Raw genomic sequence first — 14094 nt, 5'->3', positions numbered from 1 at the left:
ATCAGCTTTTACACACACACACACACACACACACACACACACACACACGCACACACGCGCGACCCAAATTTCATGGAGCCTCTTTAACATCAAGAGGCTCCATGAAATCCTCGACGAAGCAGGATTCAGAGGAGGTCAGACCAGAACGTGACGAACTGCTCTCCTCACTTCCCAGATGTTTACAGAGGAGATGCTAACGATGCTAAACATCATCCTGGAACTACTTTTTACAGACGTGTTGCTGCATAAGATTCATCATCAGCTCAGATTTTTCATCAAATGATAAAAATGTCTCAGTTTAAACATCTGATATGTTGTTTATTTTTTACTGGGAATAAAATCCAGTTTGATAAGATTTGCAAATTGTTGCATTTTAGTTTTAATTGACATAGCTGTCTTAACAGTGAAGATAAGACAGGAGCCGTTTGCTTTATTGTATTGCAAGCCAGAAGCAGAGCTTTGCATTTGATGTGCTGCAACTGGAAACCAGTGAAGTGCGAGTTGAGGTGGAGTGGGATGAGGTCCTTTGGGCTGATGAGACGGTTGGTCGTCTGGTGGAAGGAAAGGAAGAGCTGAGTGTCATCTGCATAGCAGTGGTAGGAGAAGCCATGAGAGCGAATTACTGCACCGAATGAGGCCGAGCACCGATCCCTGAGGCACCCCTGTAGTCAACCCATGTGATCTGGATACTCCCCCCTGTCAGAATACTCTAAAACACAGGTGTCGTGCTCCTTGAGTGCCGGGATCTGGCAGTTTTTTTTTTCCCTGCACCAATACACCTGATTCAAATCAAATGAATCCAACGCAAGCAGCAACCTCTGGCGGTTAAAAGTGAAGCCTATGCAATGTGCCAAAAACTGCAGTTCCCCCTTCATCCACTAGGGGCTCCAAAACAGAGCAAATCCCCATAGACTCCCATGTTAAAAAGACCAACTTCACAGCAGAAATAAACATGTTTACAGCCTGGTTCAAAAATCCATTTTTGGTTTAATAGGTCAGGTTTACCTTCATGACAATTGTTGGGGGAGTGATTTTTTTTTTTTCTAACTCACCCGTTTAAAAGTAATTTCAACTCAGTATAATTCAGCATATTTTTAGCTGGTTGACAACGTGACTTTGCTTTAGGCTGCTTACCTCGGTTAGCTGGTTAGCTCGGTTAGCTCTTAGCAACAGGAAGCTCTGAGTTCGCTCAATGTCAATCATCCAACCCCAGGCTCACAACCCCCTCTCAGCTCCACATCTTTGCCAGTTTTTAAATTTTCCGGGGAGGCGACTCACATGACGCTGCCAAGATGGTGATGGTAGGAACCGCCCACCGAGCTTCAATTCAGCTCTTCAGAAACCTACGGGAGGCTCCGCCCATCTTTTTATATACAGTCTATGGATGCAACAGCTTGTTGTCAACCTGTTCATTTGTTTCAGTCAGGTGTGTTGGAACCAGGACCGAGAAGTGAGGAGCGGATCCGGTCCAGCAGGATCAGGACTGAGGACTGACCAGCGGATCTGGAAAGTTGTAGGGAACCAGTAACAGACAGGAGACCAGTTTCAGTGGATTGGTCCTGCCTGAAGCCAGACTGATGTGGATCCAACAAGTTTTTATCATGGAGGATCAGTGAAAATTCACCTCGCTCAAGTAGTTTTGACATAAATGGAACCATTGAGACCAGCTGGTAGTTTTCAACCTGGACTGGGTTGAGTGTGGGTGTCTTTAGCAGCGGGGTGACCCGAGCTTGTTGAAGACAGACGGTAAGACACCAGATGGCAGAGAGGAGTTGATGATACAGCTTACTGCAGGTATGACTGTAGGTAAAACGCTCTGCAGGATGTCGGTAGGGACCGGGTCCAGAAGACAGGTACTGGGTTAGATTTGACTAGACTGGACTTGTTCTCATTTAGCGAGCAGAAAGAGGAGAGTCAGGCAGCAGCAGCTGGTTGTGGCGGCCGAGTTTCTCATGTCAGAGAGTTTACAGTATTCGTTTAGAGTACAAGTTTGCAGTGGTGTGATGGAAAGTTTGTTTATAGCGTCGCAAACTTAACCAGGAGCGGATGAGACGCTTTTATCTTTACAAGCAAACGCTGGAAACCGTTAGCAGCTGCTGCGTGACAGCACTTCACACCTCCTCTGTGTTAAGCTGCTGCAGACAAGCAAGCGTCTGTGACAGCTGGGCAGATTGACTTTTCATGTTCTGGGGCAAATGTGCCACAGGCTGGCTTGCTGAACAGTCGCCTGGACTTTTAGCACCTCCTCCAGCCACTTGTCACACCAAAGACAACTCTCGAGGTGAAATGTCCTCTCGTCGGCTCTATTAAACCCCTCACGGCATTCCTCTGACCTTTCAGGCTTCATTCGTCAGAAACAACAGCCTACAAACTGTTCAGTCTGATGAAAGACGCCAGCTCCTGCTCCCGCCTGCTTGCTGCTTTATAGGCTTTTATATCATGGTTAAAAAGCATTTTTACAAAAGATGGAGAGAAAATCATCAGTTTAATCATGTAAACAGCTGATTAATGTTGTGAAGGAAAAGAGTTTTACATTCATATTTGATTAAAACAAAGTCTAATAATTTGTTTTGATGCATTATACAACACATGGACTTCATTTAAATTTAGCTTTGGTTTGTTTTCGTGAAGACATGGCCGCCACAGTGGCAAAGCAGCTTATTAAGCTGCATTGTTTAGGTTTTACCATACCTGTATCTGAGGGCTTTTCCGCCCAGTCTCCCGACAGGGTTTTGGGTTTGGTGGACAAAAGTGATTCCAAATCAGACTTTTGTCGTATGGAAGGCATCTCTCCATTGTGCCTAAAGGTAAAAAAAAAAATAAAAGGATGAGGGGAAACAGATTAAAATATGCAGGAAAAGCAGCATGAAATGTAAGACGCGGTGGAAAGGCGTGCGTAGGACCTGACCGAGCATCATGAGGGGAGGGATTTATATCTCTTTACTCTACACTCTTTGTGTTGTCGACTTCACTTTTCATGTGAAATGTTTGCATGTGGTGAGGTGAATGGACCACTTTTATATTCATGTATTCTGAACAAACAATATTTCCTATAAATGGTAAAGAAAGCCTCGAACACCGGACCCCGCTTTGGTTCTTGCCTGTCCGTGGAAAAGCCTGGTGTGTCTGCAGAAGTGTTTGCGGGATAAAACACATATCAGTAACGCGGATCTTTGCAGCCGTCTGACATTTGATTGCGCTTCTCCAGAATACATGGTTGGAATCTGAGTTAACTTGAGGGCTTTCCACATTTGATGTGTGCAGTTTGATTTATTGAGACTCCTGCTCTGAATCCATCCCGGTTCGTTGGTGCTGCGAGCTGAATGTCAAGCACAGACTCGCTCTCTGAGACACGTTTGCTTTTCTGATCTGCATTCATCATTCTCTGATATCCAACCCGTCTTCCTTCACCGCGTGATTAAAGGCACAACGTGAGTGAATTAGTGACATCTAGAGGTAAAGTTGGGCATTAAAATGACTAAGTGCAATGTGAATGTGAAATGGCTAAAATTCTTCCAGACAAACATGTTTTCATGTGTGAGTGGATCCATAGGTCTAAGGTGCAGCGACGACTGCCCTGCAGGTAAGAACTTCATCATTCTGTACAAAACGGGGTCCTTTTCAGGTGTTATTACCCAAAACAGCACAGCATCTATAAAATAAAGCAAACACCAAAGCCTCACTTCACTCAAACTTGTTTGTCCATTCAGAGACCCCGTAGTAAAAATGGCAGCTGCAATACACAGGTTTTTCATGATGTCTGAGGTAAATGACCAAGATGTTGATTCTTCTTCTTTTCCTGGCGTCTTTGGACGCTTGTAAACAACTTTAGAGTGGTGCATTTCCCCCGAGCTCAGCCCTGCCCTCCAGTGGATGAACCAAGGTTCAACCTCTGGTGGTTAAAAGTGAAGCCAAAACCTGCAGTTCCCCCTTCATCCACTAGGGGCTCCAAAACAGAGCGAATCCCCATAGACTCCCATGTTAAAAAGACCAACTTCACAGCAGAAATAAACATGTTTACAGCAGAAATAAACATGTTTACAGCAGAAATAAACATGTTTACAGTCTGGTTCAAAAATCCATTTTAGGTTTAATAGGTCAGGTTTACCTTCATGACAACTGTGGGGGGAGTGAATTTTTTTCTAACTCTTCCGTTTAAAAGTAATTTAATCTCAAAATTTGGCATATTTAGGGGCGTGTCCTTTCGATTGACATGGTACCCAATTTCCTGCTTCAAGGAGTAGGAATGTAGAACAACCGCGGTTTTTAGCTGGTTAACAACGTGACTTACAGGTAGCTTTAGCCCGCTTACCTCCGTTAGCTGGTTAGCTCCGGGTTAGCTCTTAGCTACAAGCAGGCCGGAGATCAATTGATGTCAATCATCCACCCCCACACTCACAGCCCGCTTCTCAGCTTCACCTCTTTGCCCATATTTATGTTTTCCAGGAGATACGACACGCATGTCCCAACCAAGATGGCGATGGTAGGAACCGCCCACCAAGCTTCAATTCAGCTCTTCAGAAACCTACGGGTGACGCCACGGAGGCTCTGCCCATCGATGAATTGACTTAACAATTGCATTGGAAAAGACACATGCAACGCTGACGTATGACAAAGTTTGAAAAGGACTTAAAACTAACTCGGTTACTATGGTTACTTACAAAAAATGGTAATCTTGTTGTTTAAAGTAACTAAAAAGTTACATTTTTAAAAGAACATTCCTAAAAAATGCTTCAATTAACACACACAAGGGAGCATAAATGGGCTTCATACATCTCCACAGTAAAGCATGGTGGTGGCAGCACCAGGATGTGGAGGTGCACTGCAGAGAGAGAAACCTGGTTGGATGTCTGTTAAGGCTGCACAATTAATCGGATTTTGATCGTGATCACGATTTTGGTGGCCACAATTAAATAAACATGATCGTCAATGATATTTACATTCATGCTGCATGCGTCTTTCATCACAATTCTCCACCATTAGTCTGCCAACCACCAGGTGGCGAACGCGTGGTTAAGGCTTCATTAAGCTGTCTAAACACCAAGCGCGCACATCTTTTACCAGCAGCCAGTTAAGTATTGTTACATTGGTTGGACATTTGAGGTTCGCATTTCTCCTGTTGCAGGTAAAACGGATTGTTTTGATCTAACAGCTGATCGAAGTGGTAAAAAATAGGAACATTTTTACAACACATGGCATGGCGACATCCAGCAGACAGCAGCAGCAACGCTGGGATGGATTCAGAGCAAGTGTGAATAAATCCAACGCCACTTGCGAAATGTGGAAAGCATTTAAAGTAACTCTGATTCCAGCCATGTGGTCGGAAAGTGCTCCTTCAACGCGCTCCATTAAAACACTTCTACAGGCTTCTTCAGAGACACACGTAACAGAATAAACTGTAAAAATTGAAGGAAGTAAAGAATGACAAGCGTCAGCGTTGGAGATGTTAATGGGATGACTTGGAGGTATTCAGCAGCAGGTAAAGGCTTTCAGGACTCAGCAGAGACAACATACGTACTTGAGGCTTGGCGTGGGAGCGAGAGGCTTGTCGGGCTTCTTGGGGGGGATGATTGCAGGTTTGTTTTTGCCTGGAGGAGGAACCGGCTTTTTAGGCGGGACCAGTGGCGCCGCGGGCTTGGAGGGCCTGTGATCTGTGGCGACTTTGTCTCCTGAAACAGAGAAGAAGAAGGGGGCAGATAAAGAAAAGAAGATTAAAGTAAACAGAGAAGAAGAAATCAGAGAGTAGATGGCAGAAGATCGATAGTTAACAGAGAAAACTGCTTCACCTTCCGGCCATTCATTATTTCCACACAGTTATTAGGAGCGACGGACGGGAAAGACATGAAGACTTGTTTATGTGCAGGAATAACCAGAACAACCAGTTTGTCTGCTGACTTTGTCCTCTGCTGATGTTTTACATACGATCTGTCGACCAGCTGATGAGTTTGGTCTCTAACAAACCTTCCAAACAGGTTAAGAAAACACTACAAATGCAACGACTTCCTCGTCTTGTTGCTTCACATGGAGGTTTGTAGCCCTGCAGGACGTGATGCAGACCATAACAGCAGCCGACGGGCCAAAACTTTCCCTCTGCAACATGTCCATCAAGGAGAATAAATAAAGATTTTTTAATTCATTCATCAAGCAGAGACAATAAAACCTGGTGACTCATTAAAACAGCGAACAAAAATGAAAAAAAAAAATTTTTTTTTAAAAAAACTGAAAAATGCATGACAAAAAAAAGAAACAGATGCCAACTTCCTCCAAATCAATCAATAAAATAAATCAAAAGATCAATTAAGATCTAAAATGAAATATATTATTTTATTTAAATTTATTTGATCATTTAACTTAAGATGAAAATAAAGATAAAATAAAATATGAAAATTAAATTAAATAAAAAATAAGAGATAAAATAAGAAAAAAAAAGAATTTAAAATTAATAAATATATATGAAAAATAAATATGAAACAAAGTAAGACTAAATTAAATAAATCTGAAATTGTGAAAATCTTTTTGTAGTTCAACTTAATCCCACCTTTTTAAATGATTTATTCAAAAACAGAGAGATTAGTAAAAGTGGGATTCCAGCCGGACAAGCGACCCGGGACAACGTCGCCGCAGCTCAACATCATCCTGGGACAGACAGACAGCATCAGCTGCAGCTCACGTTACGTCTCTTCCTGTCACACGTACGGAAGCTGCGTGTTAGGACCTAAAAACGGAGCGAAACTTCTGAAAATCACGGAGGAAACTGCACTCGGAGGTTTGAAGGAATCCACGCTCCGTACAGAGTCTTCATTAGCAGCAGTGTCAGCAGTCAGAGTGGGCGTGGACATGCTGCAGCTTCCCAGCACAGCACTGGGATGCTGCCAGGTTTCCCTAAACGCTGCGGCGCGAAGAGCGAGTCATGTTCACGTGGAATTTCCGCTGTCACACAACAGCCCACTAGGAAAAGTCTGACAACATGAACATGGAGTCAGACATGACAGGATGGGCTTTATTAGCGTCCATAAAACCGCTGGAGGCAAACGGAGACAAAACAGCTGCTGTGGGAAACATCCACTCATGTTTGTTTGCTTCACACTCGACTTTAAGGAGCTTTATGAGCTTCTGAGAACCGATGGTCCAGATCCCCCCCCCCCCAGAGAAAAGCTCTGCAGCCAATCACACACTGTAGCGGCATGAAGGACGCAGCACCGCCAGCAGGCAGAGCGGCGAGGAGCTGATTGGGTCGGCCGATGACGTGTGTTCTCACATGATGAATATAAGGATTGACTACGTAGATGAGTCAAATTAAACCAAGCAGCTACACTATCTTTAAAAGGAGTTTAGCAAACTAAATATTTATATTACTCCATCCATCCATTTTCTGAAGCGCTTGTTCTGATTAAGGGTTGCGGAGAAGCTGGAGTCGATCCCAGCAGTAGGAGAACAGAACCGATCACATGAAGCATCACTTCATCTTTTCCAGTTTCTTCCACAACTTCACGTACAAATCGCTCAGATTTACGGAGCTGATTTAAATTCTACAAGCTCAAATAGCTCCGAGTAGCTTTCTAACATGCATTTACTTTTTTGTTTCTAAGTAAAGCCACTTTATTAGAGTTTATGGTTTATTATGACATGATGAAGAGCTTAAAGATGATGGATCAAGCTTGTCCTGCATTTAACAGATTTATCATTTCAAAGACTTTCTTAAGGGTCCTTTAACCTGCAACATGGTGTTTATACTACAGACATGTACAGTAGTACTTTTATATTTATTTTTTAAAATATTTATACAATTTCATCCTTTTTTTTTTTTTATTAAAGAAATTTCTTTTGTTTTAAAAATGGTCATAATATTTTATTTTATAAATCTAGCTGTATGAATTTCATTTCCCTGATATGTTAAATAAAATGAAATTGTAGAGCGAGTGGCACTGAAGGGGCTCATTCAGGAACGTTTCCATGTTTTTATTGGTCCTTTAACCTGCAACATGATATTTTATACTACAGACGTGTACAGTAGTACTTTTATACTGTATTCATTCTTTAAAATATTGATTTATAATATTGATTTTATCTTTTTTTTATTTAAACAAATAAATTATATATATTTTTTAAAAGGTCAAAATTTTTTAATTATATAAATATTCCAAATCTAGCTGTATCAATTTCATTTTCCTGATGTACATATGTTTACTAAAATAAGGCCTGTCACAGTAACACATTTTGCCATGCGATTAATTGTCTCAGGAATTATTGCATTAGACGATAATATTGCGCAATTATTGTTGTCCTTTTCAACTAAAATAACAATAATGTCATCGTAATGAAAGTACACCCTTTCAAAGAACAACATACTTAAAGTATGTGGAAATGTTGTTAGTAACATGTATGTTCATCCAGGTAACATTTATCAAAATGTCGCCTTTTTAACAATATTAAAGCTCAGAATGGCTCGACCAATCACGCTGTCTGAATGCGCACCCTTGTGCTCGTTCAGCTGCATGATGGACGCCAGACCGCACATCCACGCTGGAGGACCAGCAGACCTGCTGCTGCTAAAGAACATTAACCCCTTCTGGACTGCAGCGTGAGACGCCTGCAGAAGAACTCGTTAGAAAGCAGCAATCCTCACATGCAGCACGCCGTAACGACCAGGACGACCTGAGCTACACAGACACCTAAACGCAGCACCAAGAGTGACTCCGCCTTCGACATGAAGCACGAAGGTGCTGCTAGTTTCCATGGAGATGAAGTATTCATCGCACTTCACTTATCTCTGATCTTCATGGGGTTTTCCTCCGGACTGGCTGCTGACAGAGGAGTCCATCATTAACAACGCTGATGTCTTTTACCGACATGCAGCAGCTCCAACCCTCAAACACCTGGACTCCATCCATCGCTGTGCATCTCATATAAACCAGCACCTTCCTACCATGTCCTCTACTGTATGTTTTGGTGCTTGTGTTGTTTTCACTCATATGTAAGTCGCTTTGGACTGTAGAACAGTTATTTAGCACCATATAACACCAGAAACACTGCTATTTGTTTATTTCTAAGACCTTTACTGGAAACCTGCGCGTAGAGTCCACCCCTATCAGACATTAGTTCACCCGTTCCCAGCAGAACCAGTCCACTATCTCCGGCTTCCACATCGTCTGGCTTTCTTAGGGAGATAAACGTTCACCGTTTCCACCGTGTTCCAGGTAACCTTCCTCTGACACAGCAATCTGGATCCTGGTGATTCTGTGGAGACGGAGCTTCTACATAAAAGCTGTGAAGATGGACTTTGTTGGGTTTGTTATTTCAGACGGCGGGGGGAAAATGGAACGGGATCGAAGCAGAGGAACATGATTAGTAGCAGGATGAATGAAAACACAGACAGCAGCTGGAGGTAGCTGGAGCTACGAGGAGCAAAGTGGTGAAGAAGACATGATGAGACCGGCGGTCCTACTGTACCTCTGTCCTCCTGCCGGGCCAGATGAGGCTTCTTGTCAGGATTCGGGACCTCTGGCTTGAGAGCTGAAAAACGGAACATGGTCTACGGTCATCTGCGTGTCCAACCTCCCAGCTTCAGACACAGATTGTCTCGCATCAAACCGCTGCCTGCCGACGCGCAACCACACAAAGCAACCGCCCCGTCAGACAGAGACGCTGCGTGCACGCTGAGCGGGTTGCTCTTTGTTAAAAAACAGTTTCCACGCAGACAGGAAGTGGTGCACGCAGACAGGAAGTGGTGCACGCAGACAGGAAGTGGTGCACACAGACATCCTCGCTGCCTCAGAAGCGAAAAGAAGCAAGTGTTGCCTCCTGTGCAGGCAGGAAGATGGGGATGCGAGTGCGCATGGTGCACGGTGTACATGCTGACAGCAGCTGCGTTTACAGTAAAACACACAGATGGCATCTTGTGACGTGTGAAGAGACGACAGAGTGTGTGTGTGTGTGTGTGTGTGTGAAACGCTCCTTACCTGCAGTTTTTGACGGTGGAGGCGGTTTCTTGGGTTTCTGACAGGAAGACAAAAGGAGAAGAGAAAAGCAGGTGAGAGTCACAACAAGCTGAAGGAAACAGTCTCAGTCTGAACAAATAAAACTCTTTTATCCTCGTTTTGCCTCGAACACACACAAAGCTCTCGCTGCGTTCTGATGTCTCAGAACGTTCATTGGCAGATTGAGACAACTTCGTCTCACTGGTTATTTTATTTACATTTTAACACGAATAACCAGCCAATCACACGACAGCAACTCCTGCAGACACGATGAAGACGATTCTATATATCAGAGCGAGGAAGAAGTGACTGAACATGGCTGGTTGTAAGCCTGGAGGGTTACAGAGAAGGTCTGGAGATGTCTTCTGTTTGGCTGGAGAAGACGGGAGCTCAGAGGGGCCAAATGTTCATCCCAACATTGGATTATTTTCTCATTAAACTGCGGGAGGTTTGCTAGTTTTCTCACGATGACTGGTGTCTTATATCGTTGTCATGACAACAGCACAGAAAAGGTTTCCTCCTTGGCTTGCCAGTTGTTACGGAGCTGCACGCGAAGCATGAACAGATGGCATCATGGCAGCAGTAGACGTGATGAAAGTGGAAAATGTCAGCTGGCAAACGGGGATGAATCATCTCTTTCCAGCCGGATTAATGATTTAACATCAAACGTGAACGTCATAATCAACTCGTGTCCTTTGTAGTCAAAGTGTGAACCGGTCCTGGATCGGCAGAACCAGACACACCAATGCAGCACAAGTGTTGCTAAAAGGGACATTACGCAACATTTTCTGTTGTTTACTTTACATGTGTTATTATGACCTCTGCTCATAATCCCACACATTTTCATTAGTGAAGGATTTTATATTTGGTTCATACAAACGACAGTGTAACTGGTGAGGAGGCGCCGTGACAGTCTGCCATGTTGAAACTCCTCCAGGCAGAAGGACTATGCTAACTCAGTTAGCCTAAAGCTAATGGTTTTCATTGGTTTTAGTGAGACAGCGCTGGTTGTTAGCATGACTGTAGATTAGGGCTGTGACGATATGCTTTTGTCTCGATTCGATTCCGATTTTTTGGGTGCCGATTCGATTTAAATTGCAATTCTCCGATATTGTTGATTTTTGTAGATTAAAAACAACAACAAAAAAAATTGTATTTTTTGCATTTTTCTTCATTTCTATGAGAAAAAACAACCCAGTAGCCAGACCATCATTCTGCTGCTATAACGACCAAGTAGACAAGTAAAAGGATCAATAAAAAAAACAATAAAAATGACCAAAAAAAAAATGTATAGTGCATTCATTTTATTTATTTGAAAAATAAAATCAATTTTTTAACAACAAAAAAAAAAAAAATCTATTTTAAAACCGTGATTAAAAACAATTACGATTTCCGATTTTTTGATTTGATTTTCCAACCCCTACCGTAGATCCTGCAAAGATAGACCAGCCTGATCGGTTCAGAAGTCTGTCTCCACGTGGTCCCAGTAAACGCTGGCTTTTTGTCCCAGTAACAGCAGCTTAAAGCCTTCCCACTGGCAGATTCACCAGTCTGGACCAGTCCTATGAAAGGCACTGAGACCAGATAAACCCAGAGTTCCACCAGAGCAGGATGCCTGGATGTAACCGGACTAACAATGCCATTTAGTAATTCCTAAACCTACTCACCCTTCTGAGCACTGGGAATTATGGGATGACGGTTTCATCAGTGATGCATGGCTGCTATGGCAACAGATGGGAAAGGTGAAGCGCTAGAATGTTAAATGCTTGTCTGAATGTGATTTCAACGTTAGACGGGAGCAATTCTTCAAAACTGACGCTGAAGTCGTGCCAGTATGGACCTTACTGTCCACTGGGAACATGTGATGGGGACATAAAGATGTCCATCTTCAGGTAACTGATAACACAATCCCATGGTGGGACGGTGTTGCAGGGGGAAGCTGCACAACTATGCATGCGTGTAGCACATCAGCTCTGCTGTGGAGATGCTGGAAGGGAGAAAGCTCAGGAAGTGAAGCTGTAGGTAAAGCTGGACATGAGGACAGAAGGGAAAGGACTCATGCGTGTTGTCTGGAGATAGTTTGGTTTTCCAAGGTCAGAACTGTTTACTAATGATGTCTGGATAAACTGTTTCATTGGAGTACCACGAGCATCTCACTGAGATGGACACCCTCCACATCATCTGGACACAGGTTACGACTGAAGAACTGGATCCCAGCAGCAGGGTGGGCGTGTTGTGGGCTTCCTCTGCCTTCAGGATGGACAGAATAAATACTGACGTACCATCAAAACAAGCCAAAAGCACCAAGTTTCAGGTTGGACAATGAGGTAGAGTGGCTTTAAAGTTTGCTGAACAGAGGACGAAAGATGCAGCCTCAGTTTCACCACAAGACCTGAAAGCTACTGCCCTGCACAGACCAGTACCAAGGCCAGCTCCCAGTGAGACCAGCCACTGGTGCTGGGACAGAGGAATTATCGAAGGTAAACACATTTAGTTATTTCAGTACCAACAAACACGTCCAAAGCCTCTGAACAGGATCTCAGGTCTATGCTTCAAGCTTCAGCGGTTTAATGTTGAGCTGCTGAGTCGGGACGCATCTCTCTGACTGGATGTCATGGATCATCTTTTTCCATTTTAGTGACATTTTTATGGCTTGTAAATGATCGAACTGCGAAATAAAATCCAACATGAAGCCAGTGTTCAGTCCTGAAGATGTTTTTCCACCCTGACAGTCCACAGCTGTGATAAGTGAGTGTAATGAGGCGGTTTCCCAGAAGAAAAGCTCCTGCAGAGATCCAGTATCTGCTGGGAGGGCTACCGGACACCGAGAGGCTTACTCATCTCTACTGCAACGATGGAGTCAGACACCTGAAATATCTACATCTACAATCCAGTCGTGCTACGTAAACCCAGAAGGTCTCGCTTCACATTCACACACACCGTTTTTTCACAAGTAAAAAGTCACGACACTCGTTTGACACACTTCCACCGCTGGAAACAAGCCCTTCATCGGAGCCGGAGCTCCGTGTGAAGAGCTGCTTTATAACTGGGCTCATCATCATCACGTTTAGAACAGAAAGAAACGGATAGAACAGATTGTAGGTAGAAGTGGTTTAGAAGTCCGTCTGTCTGTGAGGCTTCAAGAAAACCAAACTCTTCTACAGATTCAGGATTGATTTCATCTTATTTTTTACAGATTTTGTTATGATGGTTGTGTGCTGACGTAACCACGGCCATCTACTCCAAACTCAACACTGCCCTCTGGAAGGTGACCTGACTAAGTAACCACGGCAACGTGAAAGACACATGGAAGTACGAGGACGTAACCATGGCAACGTGGAAGACACATGGAAGTACGAGGACGTAACCATGGCAACGTGAAAGACACGTGGAAGTTCGAGGACGTAACCATGGCAACGTGAAAGACACATGGACGGACGAGGACGTAACCATGGCAACGTGAAAGACACATGGAAGTTCGAGGACGTAACCATGGCAACGTGAAAGACACATGGAAGTTCGAGGACGTAACCATGGCAACGTGAAAGACACATGGAAGTTCGAGGACGTAACCATGGCAACGTGAAAGACACATGGACAGACGAGGACGTAACCATGGCAACGTGAAAGACACATGGACGGACGAGGACGTAACCATGGCAACGTGAAAGACACATGGAAATTCGAGGACGTAACCATGGCAACGTGAAAGACACATGGAAGTATGACGTTTCGACGTCACTATTTAAAGACGCAGAAATGGACCTTAAAGACACACTCCATAACTTTAGGCAGTTTCCCGTCCTACCTAACCCAACCGGACCTGGTCGCTCTCTCCAGTCAGCAGAAGACGATCTTATGACGACTCTTTTGTCTTTCTGTCTTTTAATCTTGTTGCGTTTCTTTGCTGAATCAGCGACGCTGCGTGTTTAAAGCAGCCATTTCCTTATGATACCGTGAAGAGAGACGTCACGTCGCGTCCTGGATGTAAACGTTGCATCGTGTCGGTTTCTCGGCCTCAGGACGCCGCTGGTCAGCAGCGGCTCCAGAAATACACATGATAGATGTCACCGTGTCATCCAACAAATCCAGGATGTTGAGTTTTAAAGTCACAAAG

At 43.8% G+C, this 14094-nt stretch overlaps 1 protein-coding gene across 1 annotated transcript in view; it reads right to left on the bottom strand.

Moving 5' to 3' along the window:
- Positions 1–14094, bottom strand: part of cd2ap (CD2-associated protein) — an 84683-nt gene that overhangs the window by 16000 nt on the left and 54589 nt on the right. Inside the window, exons 11-14 of the mRNA XM_079255991.1 lie at positions 9960–9996; positions 9451–9513; positions 5519–5669; positions 2692–2801 (exon numbers count right to left, since the gene is read on the bottom strand). Coding sequence (XP_079112117.1) covers positions 2692–2801; positions 5519–5669; positions 9451–9513; positions 9960–9996 — 361 coding nt within the window. The remainder of the gene's footprint in view (positions 1–2691; positions 2802–5518; positions 5670–9450; positions 9514–9959; positions 9997–14094) is intronic.

The sequence above is a fragment of the Telmatherina bonti genome (assembly GCF_933228915.1).
Source record: "Telmatherina bonti genome assembly, chromosome: 16".
NCBI lineage: Eukaryota > Metazoa > Chordata > Actinopteri > Atheriniformes > Telmatherinidae > Telmatherina > Telmatherina bonti.
Note: the sequence above shows the minus strand (reverse complement) of the source record. Positions and strands in the feature narration are given on the sequence as shown.